The 23,979-nt window shown below is 46.8% G+C and overlaps 1 protein-coding gene across 1 annotated transcript in view; it reads left to right on the top strand.

Annotated features, from left to right (window-relative positions):
- The window catches only part of ZNF407 (zinc finger protein 407), a 716,766-nt gene that overhangs the window by 526,219 nt on the left and 166,568 nt on the right, over window positions 1-23,979 (top strand). The window contains exon 8 of the mRNA XM_068237071.1: window positions 9,018-9,196. Coding sequence (XP_068093172.1) covers window positions 9,018-9,196 — 179 coding nt within the window. The remainder of the gene's footprint in view (window positions 1-9,017; window positions 9,197-23,979) is intronic.

Here is a 23,979-nt window from a genome sequence, read left to right as displayed (position 1 = left end):
TGTGGTGAGAAGAAAGCAGAAAGCATATTTCTGTATGTGGCTCATGCTCTGTGAGCAAGCAGTATCAATATCAGCTATGGGAGTGCCTCTCGCCTACATAGAGTCTGCAAGTGACAGTGGCCAGCTCATACGTAACGTCACTGCTTGAATGACATTTGTGCTGGGGTTTTCAGTCAATTTTATTGTATTTTTAAGTGTTTGTAACCTTCCAGATGTTTTATCTTACCAGGCGTTTTATATGTTTTCAATATGTACATTCACATTTTCTTTTACAATAAATGTTGAATGGTTGAATGAAGGGCTTTTGTATATAAGGCTACTTGAACGCAGGGGTCCCCAACCACCAGGCCGCGGCCCACTGGTGGTCCGTGGGCAGTTTTCTGATGGCCCGTGGCGGATCTGGCCTTTCTCCCTCCCCCCCCCCCCCCCCCGCGGCCGCCGCTCCTGTTACCTTATGAGCGGGCGGCCACTTCCTTTCTTATATTCCCCATAGCCGTTCTCCTCTTTGCAGCACTCAATTACAGCACGGCTGCTGTAAGGAAGGGAAGGAAGCAGGGCAGCGGTTCCCATGGTAACGGCGATGCATATTGCTGCTACAGAAAGCTGCTGTCCTGCTTCCTTCCCTTCCTTACAGCAGCCGTGGGACGCGATGCTGTAATTGAAGGTGCTGCAAAGAGGAAAACGGCTATGGGGAATATAAGAAAGGAAGCTGCCAGCCCGCTCATAAGGTAACTGGAGCGGCGGCCGTGGGGGGGAGAGGGCACCTATCCTAGCTACACTGGGGTAGCTACACTGGGCTAACTGTGCTAGCTATACTGGGCTAACTGTGCTAGCTATACTGGGCTAACTGTGCTAGCTATACTGGGCTAACTGTGCTAGCTATACTGGGCTAACTGTACTGGCTATACTGGGGTAACTGTACTGGCTATACTGGGGTAACTGTACTAGCTATACTGGGCTAACTGTGCTAGCTATACTGGGCTAACTGTACTGGCTATACTGGGGTAACTGTACTGGCTATACTGGGGTAACTGTACTAGCTATACTGGGCTAACTGTACTGGCTATACTGGGGTAACTGTACTGGCTATACTGGGGTAACTGTACTGGCTATACTGGGGTAACTGTACTAGCTATACTGGGGTAACTGTACTGGCTATACTGGGGTAACTGTACTAGCTATAATGGGCTAACTGTACTGGCTATACTGGGGTAACTGTACTGGCTATACTCGGGTAACTGTACTGGCTATACTCGGGTAACTGTACTAGCTATACTGGGGTTACTGTACTAGCTATACTGGGCTAACTGTACTGGCTATACTGGGCTAACTGTACTGGCTATACTGGGGTAACTGTACTAGCTATGCTGGGGTAACTGTACTAGCTATACTGGGGTAACTGTACTAGATATACTGGGGTAACTGTACTGGCTATGCTGGGGTAACTGTACTAGCTATACTGGGGTAACTGCACTTGCTTCACTGGGCTAACTGTACTAGCTATACTGGGCTAACTGTACTAGCTATACTGGGGTAACTGTACTAGCTATACTGGGGTAACTGTACTTGCTATGCTGGGGTAACTATACTAGCTATATTGGGGTAACTATACTACCTAACTAACTATACTGGGGCAACTATAGTCCTTATACAGGGGCAACTGTATTAGCTACCTATACTGGGGGACAACTATACCTAGATACCTACTTACCTAAATACTACACTCAAAATTGGGGAAAAAGGGGGGCTGCCGCCACCACTGACCACAATAGCAACCAGACTAGAAAGGTTTCATTACAATAGATTTAATGAAGAGAATGATGTACACAGAACCTAATGCCTGGTACACACGATTCAATTTTATGTCAGATTAAAAGTCACATTGATTATTTCTGACAGGTCCAATCTTATTTCTGATTGTTTTTCTGATTGATTTTCCAATCACTTCTATACAAAATCGATCAGAAAAATTATTGCAAATCAGATCGGACTTGTCGGAAATAATCAATCTGACGGAAAATTGCATTGTGTGTACCAGGCATATTGAAATCTACATTGCCTAATGATACAGTGAGGTCAGGACTATTAGTCTTCTTATTTGGGAGCTTCACCTGTTGGCTGCACATTAATAAAGCAAATCATGCATATGTAAAAGATATTTATATACCGTAACAAATTAAAAACCAACAACCAAACTTATTTTTAGTTCTGAATTTCTCAATACAGTACAAAGCCCAGTTTGCTGTACTGACAGCAGCTGAAATTATTAAATAAATTACACTTGTATCTATGCTTCATGTCTGGTGTCCAGATATTTTAGGTTGCCATCATTTCCTTACCTGCTTTGGCACAGTGTCTATGTAAGAGCAGTCTTCCTGGGACGCTGAAGCTTGCATTGTAGAGTGCCTGATTTGGTTAGATCTTACAAGCAGTGAAATGGAATATTATCAAGTGAAAAGAAGTACGGTGTTCATACTACTCCACCTCACTCTAGTTCAGTATTCATGTTTACAGTGTGGTGTACAGCTACTCTTAGAGAGCAGAACAAGTGTATTTTTTATTCATAGTTTTAAAGTTGCACTTGATTAGTAATGATTTATTGCACTAGGGATTTTGCTTATAAAAGGAGATTTTGGGAGGCAGCAGAACATTGTTTGTTTCTATACTGCTCAATGACAGAGGTCTGTGTTTAGCCCCCGCCCCATTCCAGCCATGCTCACAGCCGAAACATTGCACTGAAACTGGGCTACTTCGTAATCATAGTACCAAACTTCTTTACTGTTGTTTTTTTCTCATGCTGTCTGAATACCAGAATACAACAAATATGTAGGCAACTGCTATGTTGCTGCAGAAGAAGAAATTGAAAGGAGTGTTTCAATAGTGTATCTATGGTCAGTCATCTGATCTTAGTAGACCTTTACTGTAGTGCTGCTGGAAAAGGAAACGGAGACTGCAGACAAATCTTCATGATGAAGCTTTATGTTAACAATTAACAATGTTTTACATTTTCCATTTAAAAGCAAAAGTAATAGTGATGAGGGACTACATTTAAATCTCTCTGTGAAAAAAAATTATAAAAGTGCATTTGTCCTTTAAAAAATTTTTTCACACAACCCTGATAGAAGAGCATCCTGGGCTGTGGTGAGAAGTGCTTAGAATTAAGAATCCGATTTGTTTCCAAACTATGATATTAAAAGTAGAGTTGTGTTTTAAATTTTATTTATAAAGGACAGCAATTAGGTAAAAAATAATAGATGTTATTTAACAGTTAGCACGTATGGACCCTCTACATTACAAGAATATGTCAACAAACCAAGAGCAAAGGCTAGCCTATCTGGTCTTTTCGCATAAAAGTAATGTAGCACTGATTGCAGAAAAAAAACACACCACACATCACAACTTAGCCCCAGACCCGAGTGCCAATGGTGACCCCATTCACTGCTAAAGTACCTTCTGATGGACATGTTTGGAAGGCAGTGGTGGACTTGCCTCCTATAAGCAGACACAAAAACTGTCAATTTCAACTGAAATGTACAGTTTTTGTGCCTGCTTATAGGAGATAAGTCCACCACTGCCTTTCAAGCATTTTTAACTATCTTAGCCTATATTATACTTCTGGCACTGTTTACAACGCATTACTTGTATCCAACCCTGGTGGAGGGGTATACCCCATTTTTCCCATCTACAGAGAGCATCTTCTTAATCCTAAGTGAGGGCAAGGTTAATCTCCTCACCCGGCCTATACAGTGGTTGCCTTGAAGGTAACCCTGGTTTGTGAGTATATATTTGTACTCTTTTATCATCATCCATTTACAGTAAATACTACACTATATTGGGCTCTCAGTGTCATTTCTTTTGTACTTCTGATGGACATGTTAATGTCAGAACTGGAATCTGGAGCATGAAAAAAGTTTTAAATTCCTCAGATCTCAGACCAAACATCTGTGCAACGTACAGTAAAAATAGGTCCAGTCCACAGAGAGCCCGCCTCACACCTTAGAGCACTTCAAGACATCCTGGCCCCATGGGACACCTACAGAGGTCTTGTGAAGTTCCCCATCACTCAGCCAGAGCTGTTTAGAAAGACCAGGGGGGTCCTACAAAGCATTAGGGAGATGATTTTAAAGTTTTGAGTGTATATTGTATGTTGGGCAATTTGATAATCTCATTAGTTATTCAGAAACAATAGATACTCTGATTCATTTTCAAAATATGAAATTGTATGTTAATATTGCTTTAGCTTTTGTTTTCTCAGTAAGATTAGTCTATTGCTCTATTCCATATGCAGTTTGAGGCTACTTTTGCACTATGGCGTTGCGGTAAGCTATTTTACCATGAGAGTCGATGAAAGTCTATGTAGACTTTCACACTTATAGGATGCGTGCATTGGCATGAAGGGTCAATAGACAATAATTACCATTCATGGCCATGCACCGTACCAGTGAGTTGTGTGTGTCTGCTACCCTGCTTGCTTGCTTGCCAGAAACAGGAGTTTTCAGGATGGGTGCCCTGCATTCACTAAGCTTGGCATCTGAAAGCTACAGACTTGCAGGGGCAGGTATCGGACTTAACTATGAGAGAACAGCGTGGCTCAACACCACTTTGATCATCATAAAACTGAAGGAGAACAGAGGCGCCAAAAGGATAAAAGGAAGCTAAATGAGCTTAAAAACCAAATTCTTGGTAAATAGAGGAGGTAGTGGTGGACTTACCTCCTCCAAGTAGACACACAACGACTGTAGTAAAGACAGTCAATATATTTTATTTATGAACTCCAAATATGCAACGCGTTTCACAGGTTTGATCCCGCTTCATCAGGCAATAACAACGGAGCAATAGCATATGTGGTCAGTAGAAGAGCCAGGCACCTCTGGCTCTTCTACTGACCACATATGCTATTGCTCCGTTGTTATTGCCTGATGAAGCGGGATCAAACCTGCGAAACGCGTTGCATATTTGGAGTTCATAAATAAAATATATTGACTGTCTTTACTACAGTCGTTTTGTGTCTACTTGGAGGAGGTAAGTCCACCACTACCTCCTCTATTTACCAAGAATTTGGTTTTTAAGCTCATTTAGCTTCCTTTTATCCTTTTGGCGCCTCTGTTCTCCTGCATAATATTGAGTCCACCCTGGGTGGAGGGTTGAACCCCCTTTTTCTCATGTACAGAGAGCGACTTCTTATTCCTGAGTGGGGTCAGGAAAATCTCCCCACCTGCTTTTACAGTGGTTGCCTAATGGTAACCCTGGTTTGTGAGTATTAATATTTACTCTATCTAGTAACCATTTACCAGTACATATTACACTATTGGGGCTCTTGGTGTTCCTTGTTTTTATCATAAAACTGAAATATCCCTTTAAAAGCAGACCCAAATCAGTATTGCAAATATATTATGCTGATTTGAGCTCTGTAAGGGCTCGTCTCCACTAGTGCGGCGTGCGTCTCGCAGACGCACACCGCACTGAGCCGGTGGGCGGGATCGCAGGCGAATCCCATGAGCCGTGCCATGCACGGCTACGGGATTCGCAGCCTCTGTGGCGAAATCTGCAGGAGGTTCCGGGCGAATCGCTCCCGCAAGCGATTCCGCTGCGTGCCGTCATCCCCTATGGCAGAGTTTCCCCGTGCGAATGATGTGCGGGGAAACTCTGCAATATCGCCGGCGAAACCGCCCTAGTGGAAACGGGCCCTAAGAGAAAAGAGCTAAACTGCTACAGACCCTGAGAATTGCTTACTTTCCACTTTTCATGGTGAGCTTTGGAAATAAAAGCTCATCCATTATTACATTTTTTTGCAAAGTAAATATGGTTTTGCTCATCATTATAATTCCATGTAGTAAGTACATAAATAATCCATGTTATAAATATCTAAAGACTAACAAACAAGTGTACACATAAAATTATATGAGATTCTTTAGTGTAACCTCTTGTATCACTTGTTTTGTAAGAAAAAGTTTTCTTTGAATATGATACTGCCAGACATTGCTCTGGGAGACTGCCAGTTCTCAAAACTTTTTTTTAGTTTTGCTTGACACAGAAAAATGACCACCTGCTTTTTCTTGACAGTGAAACAGTCATTAAAGAACAACAGATAGTGGCAGCAAAGACATCTTCTAAAACTATTTTAAACTTGGATTTTTTTTTTCATGTACAAGTTGTAAGAATGTATTTATAAAGCAATTCAGTAAAAAATAATGTATGAATGGCAAACACTACAGTATGTAGGGTGTTAAGTGAAATAAAATATGTTAATATAGTACTGAAATGTAACTTTAAGAAATCTTTTTATATGTCATACAATTTTAAATGTGAATATTTATTGTATTTCAGTTGTAGTAGAAACTTGTAGTCCTAAATAATAATAATAAAAAAATAGAGATGTCAGCGAACGGTGAACGGTTCGGGAACTGTTCGCCGGCGAACCCCTCACCCTGTACTACTTCCGGGTCGCTATGGCCCGGAGTAGTACAGCTGCAATGGGCCGGCGGTGTGTGTCCTTGATCGCGCACCTATTGCCGGGCACTTTTTGCGCATGTGCGTGACGTCATGAGTGACGTCATGCTCACGTGCATAGAGTGCCCGGCAACAGGCGCGCGATCAAAGACGCGCAGCGCTGGCCCATCGCAGCCGTACCGCTACGGGTCATAGTGACCCGGAAGTAGTAGCGGCCCATAGAGATTCGCTGGCGACTGGTTCGCCAACATCTCTAGTCCTAAACTCAAAAAGCAAAATCAGAGACCACACTCAGAAGGTTTTTTTCAATCACTGCATAGACAGTAACCAGAGCAAACAGAGGCACACAACATGTTTCGGGCGTAGCTACACCCGAAACATGTCGTGTGCCTCTGTTTGCTGTGGTTACTGCCAATACAGTGATTGAAAACCCTTCTGAGTGCGGTCTCTGATTTTGCTTTTCGAATTTGTCAAATGCAGGAGTGGTGTACCTGCAGGGGACCTGTACCAGCACTAAGAACAAGGGACTCTGACCTGTCAAGAGGTAGTGGAGGTGTGTGTTTTTTACTGTGGTCCTAAACTCAGGCTATCTTCAAGCTTGGAGGTTAATTCTATACTATACAATTTGTGGTAGGTCAGGTAACTTGGACTGATCAGTCCTCTCTGGGAGCCAGCCAAATCCTGGTGCGGATTCCTTTGCTCACTTGAGCATGTGTCTCATGTAGGAGGAAGATCAAATCCCAGAGCGAAACAAAATTGCAGTGCAGATGAGCGAAGTCTTGGACAAACATTAACGCTAACTATCACTTTCACAGATTCTCTCTCTCTCTCTTTTTTTTTTTTAACCTTTATACAGTGGGTTGCAAAAGTGTTCAGCCCCCTTGAAGTTTTCCACATTTTTTCACATTACTGCCACAAACATGCATCAATTTTATTGGAATTCCACGTGAAAGACCAATACAAAGTGGTGTACATGTGAGAAGTGGATCGAAAATCATACATCATTCCAAACATTTTTTACAAATAAATAACTGCAAAGTGGGGTGTGCGTAATTATTCGGCCCCCTGAGTCAATACTTTGTAAAACCATATTTGCTGCAATTACAGCTGCCAGTCTTTTAGGGTAAGTCTCTACCAGCTTTGCACATCTAGAGACTGAAATCCTTGCCCATTCTTATTTGCAAAACAGCTCCAGCTCAGTCAGATTAGATGGACAGCGTTTGTGAACAGCAGTTTTCAGATCTTGCCACAGATTCTCGATTGGATTTAGATCTGGACTTTGACTGGGCCATTCTAACACATGGATATGTTTTGTTTTAAACCATTCCATTGTTGCCCTGGCTTTATGTTTAGGGCCATTGTCCTGCTGGAAGGTGAACCTCCGCCCCAGTCTCAAGTCTTTTGCAGTCTGCAAGAGGTTTTCTTCCAAGTTTGCCCTGTATTTGACTCCATCCATCTTCCCATCAACTCTGACCAGCTTCCCTGTCCCTGCTGAAGAGATGCACCCCCCGAGCATGATACTGCCACCACCATATTTGACAGTGGGGATGGTGTGCTCAGAGTGATGTGCAGTGTTAGTTTGCCACCACACATAGCGCTTTGCATTTTGGCCAAAAAGTTCCATTTGGGACTTCTTATGCTTTCTGTTAACAATGCCTTTCTTCTTGCCACTCTTCCATAAAGGCCAGCTTTGTACAGTGCATGACTAATAGTTGTCCTATGGACAGAGTCTCCCACCTGAGCTGTAGGTCTCTGCAGCTTGTTCAGAGTCACCATGGGCCTCTTGACTGCATTTCTGATCAGCGCTCTCCTTGTTCGGCCTGTGAGTTTAGGTGGATGGCCTTGTCTTGGTAGGTTTACAGTTGTGCCATACTCCTTCCATTTCTGAATGATCGCTTGAACAGTGCTCCGTGGGCTGTTCAAGGCTTTGGAAATCTTTTTGTAGCCTAAGTCTGCTTTTAAATTCAATAACTTGATCCCTGATCTGTCTTGTGTGTTCTTTGGACTTCACGGTGTTGTTGCTCCCAATATTCTCTTAGACAACCTCTGAGGCCCTCACAGAGCAGCTGTATTTGTACTGACATTAGATTACACACAGGTGCACTCTATTTAGTCATTAGCACTCAACAGGCAATGTCTATAGGCAACTGACTGCACTCAGATCAAAGGGGGCCGAATAATTATGCACACACCACCTTGCAGTTATTGTTTTGTAAAAAATGTTTGGAATCATGTATTATTTTCGTTCCACTTCTCATGTGTACACCACTTTGTATTGGTCTTTCATGTGGAATTCCAATAAAATTGATTCATGTTTGTGGCAGTAATATGACAAAATGTGGAAAACTTCAAGGGGGCCGAATACTTTTGCAACCCACTGTAGGCCAAATTGTACAGAAAAGGTTTTGATCCATTAATTATACTTGCTTACCCCAATTGCTATCAGAATTTGTCTTGTTAAATAATGTGTTTCACTGCACTATAAAATATATGTAGTGATCTAGTGAAAAGTGAGTACAGTCTATATAGTGTGTCGACCAAAAAGTAATGTTGCTTTACTGTCATAGGTCAAATTGTGCTGAAAATGTTCGCAAGCACATTTTGCACACTGGCAAGCATGAAGGGGTGAAAATGTACAATTGTCCTAAATGTAACTATGGAACAAATGCACCAATGGAGTTTCGAAACCACCTGAAGGATCAACATAAAGACATTGAGAACCCAGATTTAGCATATCTTCATGCCGGTAAGAGCTTTGATTATTTGTACTAAAATGTAACAGCTAGTATTGTAATTTGTAATGCGTGAAATGAAGACGTAGTTTTCCTCAGCATTTTGGAATACTAATCAAATTTTCTTGAGTATTTTTCCCCCTTTTTAACCAATATCAGGCTTAGAAGATGGTGAAATTATTTGAGAGAGAGATCATTGTTACTTTTATAATTTATTTTTATACTGTATGTAACCAAATGCATCCTTACAAATGCACTAGTGCACAGACTCCTCTCCTATGACTCATCACTATCTATCCTTGGTTCTAAAAATTTAAGAAGAATGTATATGCCATTTGTTGTAGGAGGAATTAAATCACTTAGTAAAAGTTACAGAAGACATCAGCATAGGCTAAGATAGCTCTACAGACATCACCCACTACACTTCTGTATAGGCCCAGTGGCAAAAAGGGTAAGGGCAAAGAAGAATATAATATGGCCGCTTTTATACGACATCAGGTATAGCCCCATCCCATAAAAGCATGAGTTGCATGGAATAGGTGGCCTTGTAGAGAATAATATTAAGTCTTATTTCACCAAGTTTAGTTGGTTCCCTGATTATGGGCTTATTGTCAGACCATGCTTTGTGTGAGTTTGCCATCTCTCAAGGACAAACCTTATTATTACTTATTATTTTAACTGTAGGTGGCATTTTCACTTACTGTCCCTGTCTGAGGAATCAGACTTCCTTAATATGAGTTTACTATTTAAATAGTAAATGTGTGAACCATAAAGTTCTAAGGAAAGAACTACTCTCCTTACACCTTTCTGATAATTTGCTCTATTTTAAATTAATATAGTGTATTGACACCTTAGATTGCAACCCACATGTCATGTAGCAGTCTAGCCAATAAGTATCACCTTGTTTCTAGGTAGTGTTGGTTGGTTGCCCTTCTTTAGTGATATTTGTGAGTTCTATGTTGTCTTTTCAGGAAGTAGAGAAAAGGCTCTGTTTGATTGTAGCCTTCAGTGTGCAGAAGTACTGTATATTGTACTATGTAGTGGAGGAAAACTAAGAACAAAATTGACATTGGTTTTTGATTTCTTGGAGGGGCTGAAGGGATTTTTAAACATTCCTTTAGAAATGTTGCTGATTGAAGGGGAAGGGTTAAACGGCCAAAAAAATCATTTTTTTTCTTTACTGAAGCGGTTCTTATATTAAATAGTTTTTTTTGTAAGTTTTTTTCTTTGTATTTTAGTTACATGCTTTTCATATTTGATCAGTTTATAGTATATGCAACATCAATGTTTAAACTACACTTTGTTCAAGACTAAAATGTAATTTTCTTTACAAATGTGCATGTTACTACATAGTCTTCTTAGATCTATGTATATGGCAGGGTCTCTGGTCCTTCTAACAGTTCAACAAGAACTCTCTCCTGTTTGGATGACCTTGTTCTGGAGATTCTCCTTTTTGGTTAAATCAGCATTACTCAAGTTGACAAATTCCCTTTCATGTTAACTTTTCATCCTTATGAATAAGGAGAACACAGTGGAGGAGTTTTGATAAACTCACACAAGCTCTGGCGAGCCAAGGGGGATGATCTCCTTGTACAGTTAAGGCATTGTTTACATAGATAGTGAGAACATAAAGATCATGGTTGTGTATTAACTCTCACTGTTGAAGAGAAATCGAGAGCCCAATATGTTGTAGTATGTCAAAATTGATTGGATAAATGAAACAGTGAGATGGTAATACTCACAAACACGGGTTACCACCTAGGTAACCACTCATTAGGCAGGTGAGGAGATTAGACCTGTCCTCACTCAGGATTAAGAAGTCAATCTCTGTAGATTGGAAGAAAGGGGGTAGATCACCCCTCCACCTGGGGTGGACTCAAATATATTGGTAGGTGAACAGAGGCGCCAGAAGGATAAAAGTACATAAAATTTTAAAAAAAATTGCTGGGAGGAAGTGGTGGACTCGCCTCCGTTAAAGCAGACACCAAGGACTGTAAATGTATAGATATACACATTTATTGAAAATACCCCAAAGATGCAACGCGTTTCGCGGGCACAGCCCACTTCTTCAGGCAATAAGCAGGGGATAAACAACAGCAATTTAGTTATAGCAAGCAGAGCACCTCTGCCATCTTTTAATACTCTGAGTCACTGATCCATAATGTGAATGTAAATCATGTTTCTTTATTCCACTCTGCCTAAACATCTGCTTAAACTAGCTACATGTTTGTTGTGACTGTAGAAACCAAATGTTTAGCATGACTATCGGGTAGTTCAAAGCCATCTGGGAGATGCAGGAAGGGCTCCTATACCACATCCTCATAGGCAGGGTGTCACTGACCTGGTAGCAGAGGAGACCGTTGTGCTGAGGGTAGCAACTCTTGCGGCTTGACACCCAGTACTTCTGGAGTGGGAACAGGAGCACTAGGGTGTGCAGGAAGCAGGAGTGCTCGCAGGATCCGATGAGGAGCTGAGCAGACGGGAACCGCGGCACTCCCCTGGCCGGAGTCGGGTGGTGCAAGGACTCAACGACCAGCGTGGACAGTAGCAAGGTAAATCCTAGGACAAGCAGGAGTCGGCAACAGAGCGGGTTCTCAGACGGGCGGAGTTCGGCAACAGAGCGGGTAGTCGGAGCAGGCAGAGTTCGGCAACAGAGCGGGTAGTCGGACAGGCAGAGATCGGCAACAGAGCGGGTAGTCAGGCAGGCAGGGTTCATCAACAGGCGGGCAGTCAGACAAGCCGAGGTCAGGATTCCGGGGTAACACATAGACAGACTATAAGTCACGGCACGGGAGTACACACACTTGCTGCAATACTACAGCAAGGAGGCAATGCACTCTCCAGACTTAAATAGGCCTCCTTGGCGCGCACAGCATGACGCGCCGCGCGCGCCTGCGCACCGCACACCACGCCGCGCGCGCATGCGCAGATGCGCGCACGCGCGCACGCACGCGCACACACCCAGACGCGCACGCACGCGCGCACGCCCAGACGCGCACGCGCCCGCACGCGCAGCGCCCGCACACGCAAACGCCAGAACAGGAGATACACAGCAGTCATCCTTGTGCACACAACGCCACACAACGCCTACGCCAGCGCCCCCTGACGCCAACGCCTACGCCGTGCAACGCAGCGCACACTGGTGAGCACCGACAGGTCGCCCCGCCGAGACCCACCAGGACGACCGCCAGTATCCGTGCGTACTGGCCGCCTCCTCTGAACAGGTAACTGACCGTGACAATGCCCCCCCTCAAGAGGCAGCCTCCGGATGCCCTTAGTGCCTGGCTTCTCTGGGAAATCCTTATGAAACTGGTTAACCAGATGGGTGGCATGGACGTTGACTGCTGATTCCCAAGAACTCTCTTCAATGCCATATCCCTTCCACTTGATGAGATACTGGATTTGATTGTACCTTCTTCTGGCGTCCAAGATTGCTTCCACCTCATACTCCTCTTCTCCTTCCACTAAGATCGGTGGTGGTGGATTCATTCCTCTACCAGAAAAAGGGTCCATAGTGGTAGGTTTTAGTAATGCCGTATGGAATACAGGATGAATCTTAAGATTATCAGGGAGCTCCAGTTCAAAAGCCACCGGTCCTATCTTCCTTTTGATAGGAAATGGTCCAATGAACTTAGGACCCAGCTTCTTGGAAGGACAGGCCAACTTGAGATTTACAGTAGATAACCAGACTGGATCTCCCACTTTAAAGTCTGGACTGTCTCTTCTGTGACGATCAGCCTTCCTCTTGTAATTTTCCTGAGCTTGAGCCATGGTTTGTTGCAAGGTCAGGTTATTTTCCTGTAATGTCTTGATCAAACTGTCGGAAGCAGGTACTAATGTCTCTGAAAACATGTTTGGCAGAAATGACGGATGGAACCCATAATTTGCGAAAAATGGAGATTGTTGTGTACTTGAATGAATGGAATTGTTATAAGCGAATTCGGCTAATGGCAGGAGTTGGACCCAGTTGTCTTGTGTTGATGATAAGAAACATCTCAAGTACTGTTCTAATGTCTGGTTGGTGCGTTCTGTCTGGCCATTTGACTGTGGGTGATACGCAGATGAGAAGTGTAGCTGAATGTTCAGGGATTTGCACAAGGCTTTCCAAAACCGAGATGTGAACTGTGTCCCCCTGTCCGAGATGATGTCGGCTGGAACCCCATGGAGGCGCACAATTTCTTTAATAAAGACTTCAGCTGTCCTTTGCGCTGAAGGAGTACCTTCCATAGGTAAGAAGTGCGCCATCTTGGACAGACGATCAACAACCACAAAGATGGTATTACAGTTCTCTGATCTTGGCAATTCCACAATAAAATCCATAGAAATGGAGTGCCAGGGTCTGGGTGGTACTGGCAGTGGGTTAAGTAGACCCCAAGGTTTAAACTTTGATCCTTTAAATCGACAGCATACGGGACAGGCGGTTACGTATAACCTGCAATCTCTTTTAAGCTTGGGCCACCAGAATGAGCGTTGCACCAGATCCTGAGTCTTCGTGACACCAAAATGACCTGCCAGTACGTGATCATGACAGGATTCGAGGACTATGTGCCGCAATTCTTCTGGCACAAACATCCTGTTACCGAACCACCACAGGCCCTCCCTTTCTTCCAAAGAATCCTTGATGACTTCTGATGGGCCGGTTGATGCCTGACGGAGCTGGTTAATTAGGGCTGGTTGAATAATCAAGAAGTTCTGATCGGATAAGATTGTATCGGGTGTGCTCGGATTCTCATCTTCTGGAAACATACGGGATAAGGCGTCTGGTTTTGTGTTCTTTGAACCTGGTCTGTAGGTGATGTGGAATGTAAATCGTGAGAAGAAAAGAGCCCACCTGGCCTGCCTTGGATTCAACCTCTTGGCGGTCTTTAGATATTCGAGGTTCCGGTGATCTGTAAAAATAAGTATAGGCTGGGCTGCACCTTCCAGAAGGTATCTCCACTCCTCTAATGCGACCTTGATAGCCAGTAACTCTCTGTCCCCCACATCGTAATTCCTCTCCGCTTCAGACAGTTTTCTTGAATAGAATGCCACTGGATGTAGCAAAGCCCTGATTCCCTGTCTTTGTGATAGCACTGCCCCTACCGCAGAATCGGATGCGTCCACTTCTAACACAAAGGCCAGTGCCGGGTCCGGATGTCTGAGAACAGGAGCAGATGTGAAATGTTGCTTAAGCTTATCAAATGCCGCCTGAGCCTCTTCATTCCATATGAAGTGACTATTCTGCCGTGTGAGTTGAGTGATGGGAAGAATGATTGCGGAAAAGTTTTTAATAATTCTGCGATAGAAGTTGGCAAATCCCACAAACCTCTGAACTGCCTTTCGGTTAGAAGGAGCTGGCCAGTCCAGGATTGCCTGGATCTTCTGTGGATCCATCGTAAATCCTTCGTTTGAAATGATAAGTCCTAGGAACTGTATGACCTTCTTCTCGAACTCACACTTTTCGGCCTTAACGAACAGATTATGTTGTCTAAGGCGGGACAGTACCTGACAGACCTGATGTCAGCTCCTCCAATGAGGCTGAAAATACTAGGATATCGTCTAAATAAACTATTATAAATTGATCGATAAAGTCTCTCAACACGTCGTTTATAAAATACTGAAAGGTCGCCGGGGCGTTGCAGAGCCCAAATGGCATAACCAAATATTCGAAATGTCCATATCGTGACCTGAAGGCAGTTTTCCACTCGTCTCCGGCTCTTATTCTAACCAGATTATATGCTCCCCTTAAATCCAATTTAGAAAAAATTCTGGCTTCACGGAGCTTCTGGAAAAGTTCTGGAACCAGAGGTAGAGGGTAACGATTTTTGATAGTCACTTTATTAAGCTCCCGATAGTCTATGCAGGGTCTTAGTGTTTTGTCTTTCTTTTGAACAAAAAAGATTCCTGCTCCTGCTGGAGAGATGGAGGGCCTGATAAATCCTTTTTTAAGGTTCTCTTCAATATAAAGTTTAAGTGTTTCTTGTTCCGGGTCGGATAGGGGAAACATACATCCAAACGGAATCCTGGATCCTGGAACTAAGTCAATCGGGCAATCATACGGTCGATGAGGGGGTAGACAATCTGCCCTTTTTTTATCAAAGACATCGAGGTATTCATGGTACTGGGATGGAACGATTTCTTGAAGTCTTTCTGACGTACATAGCAGCGAGCCAGAAGTGATTGGGTTAGCAGGTAAACAGCAACTTCCACAGTAGACTGAATCGAAAGAGATGACTCCTGAGGACCAATTGATACGTGGGTTGTGTGCCTGAAGCCAGGGTAGTCCTAAGATTACCGGAAACATTGGTGAAGCTAGAAGGTCAAATTTAAGTAATTCATGGTGAGTATCGAGGAGAAAAGTGCTGGTGGGAACTGTTTCCATAGTGACTGGCCCTGAACAGACGGTTGATCCGTCAGCTAAGTGAATGTGAAGTGGTTCTTTGCGGGGCTGCATTGGAAACTGATGATGGGTGGCGAATGAGAGGTCCATGAAACAACTGCAGGCTCCGGAGTCAATGATGGCGGTGGTTCTAATGATTCTTCCTGGGAACTGAAATGAAACAGGAATGGTCAGATGATTGTTAAACTTGGGGAGGCAGCTAGAAGATAGACTTCTAGATGAATAAACCTTACCCATGGGTCGGACCGGGCACATCTTGATCAAGTGACCAGCAGCTCCGCAGTAAAAGCATAGGTTCCCTTGCCTTCTTCTGTTCTTTTCCTCGGCCGATACGGGAGAACGCATAACCCCTAACTGCATTGGTTCCTCCGGATCCATCGTTGTAGTAGGAGCTGCGCCAGAAGAAGAAGGAAAAGCAGGAACCCAGAGTGCACGGGAGGAGTTGCCTGCTGATTTTTCCATTTGTCGCTCCCGTAGCCGACGATCAATCTGGATTGCCAGATCAATCAAGGCATCAAGAGTAGCTGGTATTCCCACCCGAGCCAGTTCATCTTTTAAGGTTTCAGATAGTCCAAGGCGGTACTGGTGTTTCAATGCACCCTCATTCCAGTCTGTATCCGCTGACCATCTGCGGAACTCAGAAGTGTACTCCTCTACTGGTCTTCGACCTTGACGTAATTTACTTAATCCTATTTCGGCTGTGGCCTGTCGTTGTGGGTCATCATATAATACTGCCATGTGGGTGAAAAAGGCTTCTGTTGATGCTAAAGCAGGGTGTTCTTGATCCATCAGCCTGTGAGCCCAAGTCTGAGGATCTCCCTGGAGTAATGAAATAATAAAGCCCACCTTTACCTCCTCATGGGGAAAAGTACGTGGCTGCAGAGAGAAATAAAGCTGGCAGGCATGTTTAAAGGCTTGAAATTTCGATCTATCTCCAGAAAACCGTTCCGGTATGGGAACTCGTGGTTCAGGGGCTAGTGGAGCAGGTACAGGAGCAAGGTTGCCTGCTGCTGGTGCTTGTGCTTGTGGTGCTACGGCAGGGGCAGGCGCCTGCCTGGGTGCAGCTGCTGCGAGGGTGTCCATGCGGCCTTCCAGCCGTTGGTGGCCTGCTTGGAGCTCCTTCAGGGCATCTGTCAGTGCGGCCATCTGATTACAGAGGGTGGTTAGAACCGTTGCTACCTCAGCGGTCTCCATTGTTGGCTGTAGTATTATGTCACTGACCTGGTAGCAGAGGAGACCGTTGTGCTGAGGGTAGCAACTCTTGCGGCTTGACACCCAGTACTTCTGGAGTGGGAACAGGAGCACTAGGGTGTGCAGGAAGCAGGAGTGCTCGCAGGATCCGATGAGGAGCTGAGCAGACGGGAACCGCGGCACTCCCCTGGCCGGAGTCGGGTGGTGCAAGGACTCAACGACCAGCGTGGACAGTAGCAAGGTAAATCCTAGGACAAGCAGGAGTCGGCAACAGAGCGGGTTCTCAGACGGGCGGAGTTCGGCAACAGAGCGGGTAGTCGGAGCAGGCAGAGTTCGGCAACAGAGCGGGTAGTCGGACAGGCAGAGATCGGCAACAGAGCGGGTAGTCAGGCAGGCAGGGTTCATCAACAGGCGGGCAGTCAGACAAGCCGAGGTCAGGATTCCGGGGTAACACATAGACAGACTATAAGTCACGGCACGGGAGTACACACACTTGCTGCAATACTACAGCAAGGAGGCAATGCACTCTCCAGACTTAAATAGGCCTCCTTGGCGCGCACAGCATGGCGCGCCTGCGCACCGCACACCACGCCGCGCGCGCATGCGCAGATGCGCGCACGCACGCGCACGCACACGCCCAGACGCGCACGCACGCGCGCACGCCCAGACGCGCACGCGCCCGCACGCGCAGCGCCCGCACACGCAAACGCCAGAACAGGAGATACACAGCAGTCATCCTTGTGCACACAACGCCACACAACGCCTACGCCAGCGCCCCCTGACGCCAACGCCTACGCCGTGCAACGCAGCGCACACTGGTGAGCACCGACAGGTCGCCCCGCCGAGACCCACCAGGACGACCGCCAGTATCCGTGCGTACTGGCCGCCTCCTCTGAACAGGTAACTGACCGTGACACAGGGTCGGACTGGGACACCAAGGGCCCACCAAGGAAGTTTCAGCCTGGGGCCCACCCCCCTCTCCTCCTCCTCCCTCCCCCCCCCCCCATTTTGGGCTCACATACACATGTACTCTAGAAATTTTGCATGACTTTATGGTAGGGAATAGATTGTGAGCAATTCTGAGGACAGTCTCCAATAGGGATATGTCTAAATGCGAAACTAAATGGATGTCACCACGCACTGGAACATCGGCGTGGTCATGATGAGTCATGGGCAGACTTAAAAAAAAAATACAAAACACAAAATAAGTAGCGGCGTTATTCACAGAGATTAGGTCCGACCAGATACATTGTAGATAAAATATTCAAGTAGTTACATGCCTCATGATAATTCATCAAGTAGTCAAATGGCAGCAGATACCCCCACAAAATGCAATCAGGTTGACGGCAGATACCCCCACACAATGCAATCAGGTTGGTGGCAGATACCCCCACAAAATGCAATCAGGTTGACGGCAGATACCCCCACACAATGCAATCAGGTTGACGGCAGATACCCCCACACAATGCAATCAGGTTGACGGCAGATACCCCCACAAAATGCAATCAGGTTGACGGCAGATACCCCCACAAAATGCAATCAGGTTGACGGCAGATACCCCCACAAAATGCAATCAGGTTGACGGCAGATACCCCCACAAAATGCAATCAGGTTGGCTGCAGATACCCCCACAAAATGCAATCAGTTTGGCTGCAGATACCCCCACACAATGCAATCAGGTTGGCTGCAGATACCCACACACAATGCAATCAGGTTGGTGGCAGAGATACCCCCACACAATGCAATCAGGTTGGTGGCAGAGATACCCCCACACAATGCAAGTCCCCCCCAGCTTGGAAGGGGGGGCAGAGGGCACAGATCAGCAAGGAAGCCTCCCCCCCTCCCTCACCTAGGGCCCCCCCTTCTGCACACCCCCCTCCTCGAGAAGTGCAGCCAGCAGCGAGCGGAGAATAGCTTACCAGCTTCAGATGATGCTATCTCCGCTCCGCATGCCGCTGCTGCCCTGCTGGTCTCTGTCTCCTGTAGTGACGCTGTCCAATCACGCTCTAGCAGGAAGTACTGCGAGAGCGTGATTGGACAGCGTCACACACTACAGTCAGAGACCAGCAGGGCAGCGGCATGCGGACTCGGAGCGGAGCGGAGATAGCATCATCTCTGTAGCTATTCTCCGCTCGCTGCTGGCTGCACTTCTGGAGGAGGGGGGTGCGCGGAAGGGGGGGCCCTAGGTAAGGGAGGGGGGGACGCTTCCCCCCCTCCCCGCCGCTCTGTGCCCAATTCCCCCCCTTCCAAGCTGTGCCCCCCTCCAGTGGCGTAGCTAGGGTGTTTGACACCCGGTGCGGATAATTTACCAACACCCCCCCCCCCCCAAAAGCAAAGCGCGCAGCGACAAAAAAAATGGGTGTGGACATGACATCACATGGGTGGGGGGTAATTGTAATGTAACTGTAACAGTAAGGCAGTGGGCTAATATAGGTAGCCAGAATAGTTTCCCTCAGCATAGGTTAGATAGGTAGGTGCCCCCAGTATAGGTTAGTTAGGTAGGTGCCTCCAATATAGGTAGCCAGTATAGTTGCCACCAGTAAAGGCTAGCAAGGTAGATGCCCCCAATACAGGTTACATAGGTAGCTGCCCCCAGTATAGGTTACATAGGAGCCTCCAGTATAGGTTAGATAGGTAGCTGCCCCCAGTATAGGTTAGATAGCTAGCAGGGTGAGAGGGCGGGCAGATAGCTAGCCGGGTGGGCAGATAGAAAAAAGGGGGAGGGGGAAGAAGTGGTGCGGTCATGGAAGAATTGGGTGTGGTCATGGACCAGAATGTGGGTGTAGTCATGGGTGGAGACAAATTTGCATGAATGGTGGGACATTAGATTAGGACAGTGGTGGCGAACCTTTTGAAGGCAGAGTGCCCAAACTGCAACCCAAAAGTCACTTATCTATTGCAAAGTGGCAACAGCAATTTAAACTAAATAAAAACGTTTTAACTCATACATGAACATTATGGAAAATCCAAGTTGAAAATAAACTGTGAAGATAAACAATTTCATCCATCCAACTCCTGAAAAATGTATTTTTTTTTTTTATTTTTTTTTTTAGAACCTCCCAGTTTTATTTTCTGTTTTAAAAAGTAGCTATTGTCTCATATGATGATGATTCAGCTTTTTCCATAGTCTCGCAGTTAGCAATCATGTGACCCTCAACAAGACAAATTCAGCAATCATGAGGTCCCCCATCAAGACAAAATCAGCAATCATGAGGCCCCTAACAAGACAAATTCAGCAATCATGAGGCCCCCAACATGACAAATTCAGCAATCATGAGGCCCCCAACAAGACAAATTCAGCAATCATGAGGCCCCCAACAAGACATTCAGTAACCATGAGGCCCCCAACAAGACAAATTCAGCAGTCATGAGGCACATAAATAAACAGCATTTCACATAAATAGGCAGAATGCCCACTTAATATGGTAGACACCTCTCACCTGGCTTCTGAATTCTCCTCTACTGGCTGCTGTGCCAGGCAATACTGTTTTTGGCTGGATTGGGGATGATGTGTGGGCTGAAAGGCCTGGCGGTGATGCTGTGGCCGGCCTGGCGGTGATGCTGGGCTGTACTTGGCTGGTTGAAGTAAATGTTGGCCTGACTGTTGGTGGTGATGCTATGGCCTTTTTGACAGTGATTCTGGGCTGGTTGGCTGGTGGTGATGCTGGGCTGGCCTGGATAGTTTAGGTAGTGACAGGTGCACCCTAGTTTAGGTAGCACCAGGAGCCTCCCAGCTTAGGTAGTGACAGGACCCCCAAGTTTAGGTAGCGACAGGAGCCCCCCCAGTTTAGTTAGTGACAGATACCCCCCAGTTTAGGTAGTGACAGGAGCCCTTAGTGTTTGTAGTGACAGGTGCCCCCCAGTTAAGGTAGTAACAGGTGCCCCCCAGGGTATGTAGTGACAGGAGCCCCCAGTTTAGGTAGTGACAGGGCCCCCCAGTTCAGGTAGTGACAGGTGCCCCCAGTTCAGGTATTGACAGGCACCCCCCCAGTTCAGTTAGTGACAGGTACCCCCAGTTTAGGTATGACAGGAGCCCCCCAGTGTATGCAGTGACAGGGACCCCCCCCCCCAGTGTATGTAGTGACAGGAGCCCCTAGTTTAGGTAGTGACAGGGCCCCCCAGTATAGATAGACAGGTCTATAGGTGTCCCCAGTTTAAATAGCCAGATCTATAGGTGTCCTCAGTGGCAGCGGAGAGAGAAGAGAAGCGGTGGGGAAGGGAGGACGTTTCCCCCTCCCCCTTCCCTCACCTTGGGGCTCCCCCTCTCTCGCTCCCCCCTTTAGAATTAAGTGATGCGGCAGGCAGCGCCGCTGTGCCTGCCGCTTCTTTTCTCTCTCCGCTGCCACCCCAGGGCGGGCGGGCCAGCCACGTCCGGGTAGCTAGGGGGGGGCAGCAGCTAGCCAGGGGAGTGCGCATGCCCCATTTTGCCCTATGTAGGGACGCCCATGGCATGGTAGGCAGATAGGTAGCCGGGTAGGCAGTTATGTAGCCGGGTGGGAGGGTAGGCATATAGGTAGCTGGGTGGGCAGTTAGGTAGCCGGGTGGGAGGGTAGGCAGTTAGGTAGCCAGGTGGGCAGATAGGTAGCCAGGTGGGCAGATAGGTAGCTGGGTGGGCAGTTAGGTAGCTGGGTGGGCAGTTAGGTAGCCAGGTGGGAGGGTAGGCAGATAGGTAGCTGGGTGGGTAGATAGGTAGCCGGGGGAGCAGATAGGTAGCCGGGTGGGAGGGTAGGCAGATAGGTAGCTGGGTGGGTAGATAGGTAGCTGGGTGGGTAGATAGGTAGCCGGGTGGGCAGATAGGTAGCCGGGTGGGAGGATGGGCAGAAAGGTAGCTGGGTGGGTAGATAGGTAGCCGGGTGGGAGGGTAGGCAGTTTGGTAGCCGGGTGGGCAGATAGGTAGCTGGGTGGGTAGATAGGTATCCAGGTGGGCAGATAGGTAGCCGGGTGGGCAGATAGGTAGCCGGGTGGGAGGGTAGGCAGTTAGGTAGCCGGGTGGGCAATTAGGTAGCCGGGTGGGAGGGTAGGCAGATAGGTAGCTGGGTGGGTAGATAGGTAGCCGGGTGGGAGGGTAGGCAGTTAGGTAGCCGGGTGGGCAGTTAGGTAGCCGGGTGGGAGGGTAGGCAGAAGGGTAGCCGGGTGGGAGGGTAGGCAGTTAGGTAGCCGGGTGGGCAGTTAGGTAGCCGGGTGGGAGGGTAGGCAGATAGGTAGCTGGGTGGGTAGATAGGTAGCCGGGTGGGCAGCCAGTTAGGTAGCCGGGTGGGTAGATAGGTAGCCGGGTGGGAGGGTAGGCAGTTAGGTAGCCGGGTGGGCAGTTAGGTAGCCGGGTGGGAGGGTAGGCAGAAGGGTAGCCGGGTGGGAGGGTAGGCAGTTAGGTAGCCGGGTGGGCAGTTAGGTAGCCGGGTGGGAGGGTAGGCAGTTAGGTAGCCGGGTGGGAGGGTAGGCAGAAGGGTAGCCGGGTGGGAATGTAGGCAGTTAGATAGCCGGGTGGGCAGTTAGGTAGCCGGGTGGGTAGCCAGTGGGGGCCCCGACTCCTATGCTCCCCCTCACCTGGGTGTCCCCCCTCCAATTACAAGCCGCGGGGATTGCAGCCCGACTGTTTTTTGTTGTTGTTTTTTTTCCCTTAAAAAAAAACTATTTTCCCCGGGGGGGCCCCCTCCTATCCTCCCCCATCCCTCACCTCGGAGGGCCCCCCTCCTGTTACGAGCGGCGGGTACAGCAAACTTCCGGCGAGGTAAAGCAGAAGATAGAGGTCCAGCTGCCTCCCAGTCGCTGTCTCCTTTGTAATTGCCGCGCACTAAACCAGGAAGCAGTGCGAGCGGCATAGAGGAGACAGCGTAGCCCGGGAGGCAGCTGGACCTCTATCTTCTGCTATACCTCGCCGGAACTTTGCTGTACCCGCCGCTCTACCGCCGCTCGTAACAGGAGGGGGGCCCTCCGAGGTGAGGGAGGGGGAGGATAGGAGGGGGCCCCCCCGGGGAAAATAGTTTTTTTTAAGGGACATAAAAAAAAAACAGTCGGGCTGCCCTCCCCGCGGCTTTCCCCTCCAGCGCACCCCTTCTAGGGGCCCCCAGGAGGAGGGGCAGTCGGGGCCCACCGATGGGACCGTCGGTGGTTCGGCGGCTCTGTCCGAGCCTGCTCATAGGCCTTAATTCACAGAGCTTTATCAAACACTTTATCAAATGTTTGATAATTTTCCTCATGGGTAAAATCTGATTTTGAATTCACTAAGGTGTTATAGATTTATTGATCATATCATCGATACAACATTAGATACATCTATAACACCTTAGTGAATTCAAAATCAGATTTTACCCATGAGGAAAATTATCAAACGTTTGATAAAGTGTTTGATAAAGCTCTGTGAATTGAGGCCATACTGTGGCTTCATAACCACCACCTGCAACTGTAGTTACTGTGATTACTAAATGCACAGTGGGATCCAGTATATGAGGGCCACCTTTTCAGGTAGATCGCTCACTAGTAACTGTCATCACATCCATGTAGATGTCAATAACACTGACCTCAAATAAGGTAAGAGAAGACACACTGACTTGGTGGTGTTATGGGCAGAAGTATAGACAGGATAAAGGTATGCGGGTCAATGCTATGATCAACATAAGTGGCACAGGAAGATGAGTGGGTATTATAAACAAAATGGAGGGCACAGGGAGAATGGTGAAATAAACATAATGAGGACATGGGGTAGTTGGGGGGTATGCAAAATATGGAGACATAGAAGAGTGGAGATTGTATAAGCAAACATTGGTGGTACAATGACTAGGGAGGCATGGACAGGATAAGGGTTTGGGACATGCATCAGGGGCTATAGAACGAGTGAAATGGGAAGATTCAGACACATTGATCTGAATAAGATCAAACGAACAAGAAGGGGGCACAATATATACAGCAAGTAGTAAGAAGGCAGCAGGAGGTAATGATGACTATGTCATGCAGTGAGTTTTCTTCAAAAGAGAGAATCCGTCTGGGAGGTATATTGACACCTTTAAACATATATAATAAAACTTCAACTTTTTTCCAATTTTTATGAAGCAGTTGTAACCTTCTGGACCTGGAAATTGGCAAGGAGGATGCTGATTCCCATGTCAGTAGTGACGGGACATTCATGAAGTGCCGAATCAGATCTTTAGTTTTCAACTATAGCCACTGGAACAGTGATTTTCAATTTCAATTGACTATAATGCATTTGTACTTGTGAAAAAAATCGCAACG

Source organism: Hyperolius riggenbachi, chromosome 5, assembly GCF_040937935.1.
Source record: "Hyperolius riggenbachi isolate aHypRig1 chromosome 5, aHypRig1.pri, whole genome shotgun sequence".
Taxonomy (NCBI): Eukaryota; Metazoa; Chordata; class Amphibia; order Anura; family Hyperoliidae; genus Hyperolius; species Hyperolius riggenbachi.
This window is presented reverse-complemented; position numbering and strand designations above follow the sequence as displayed.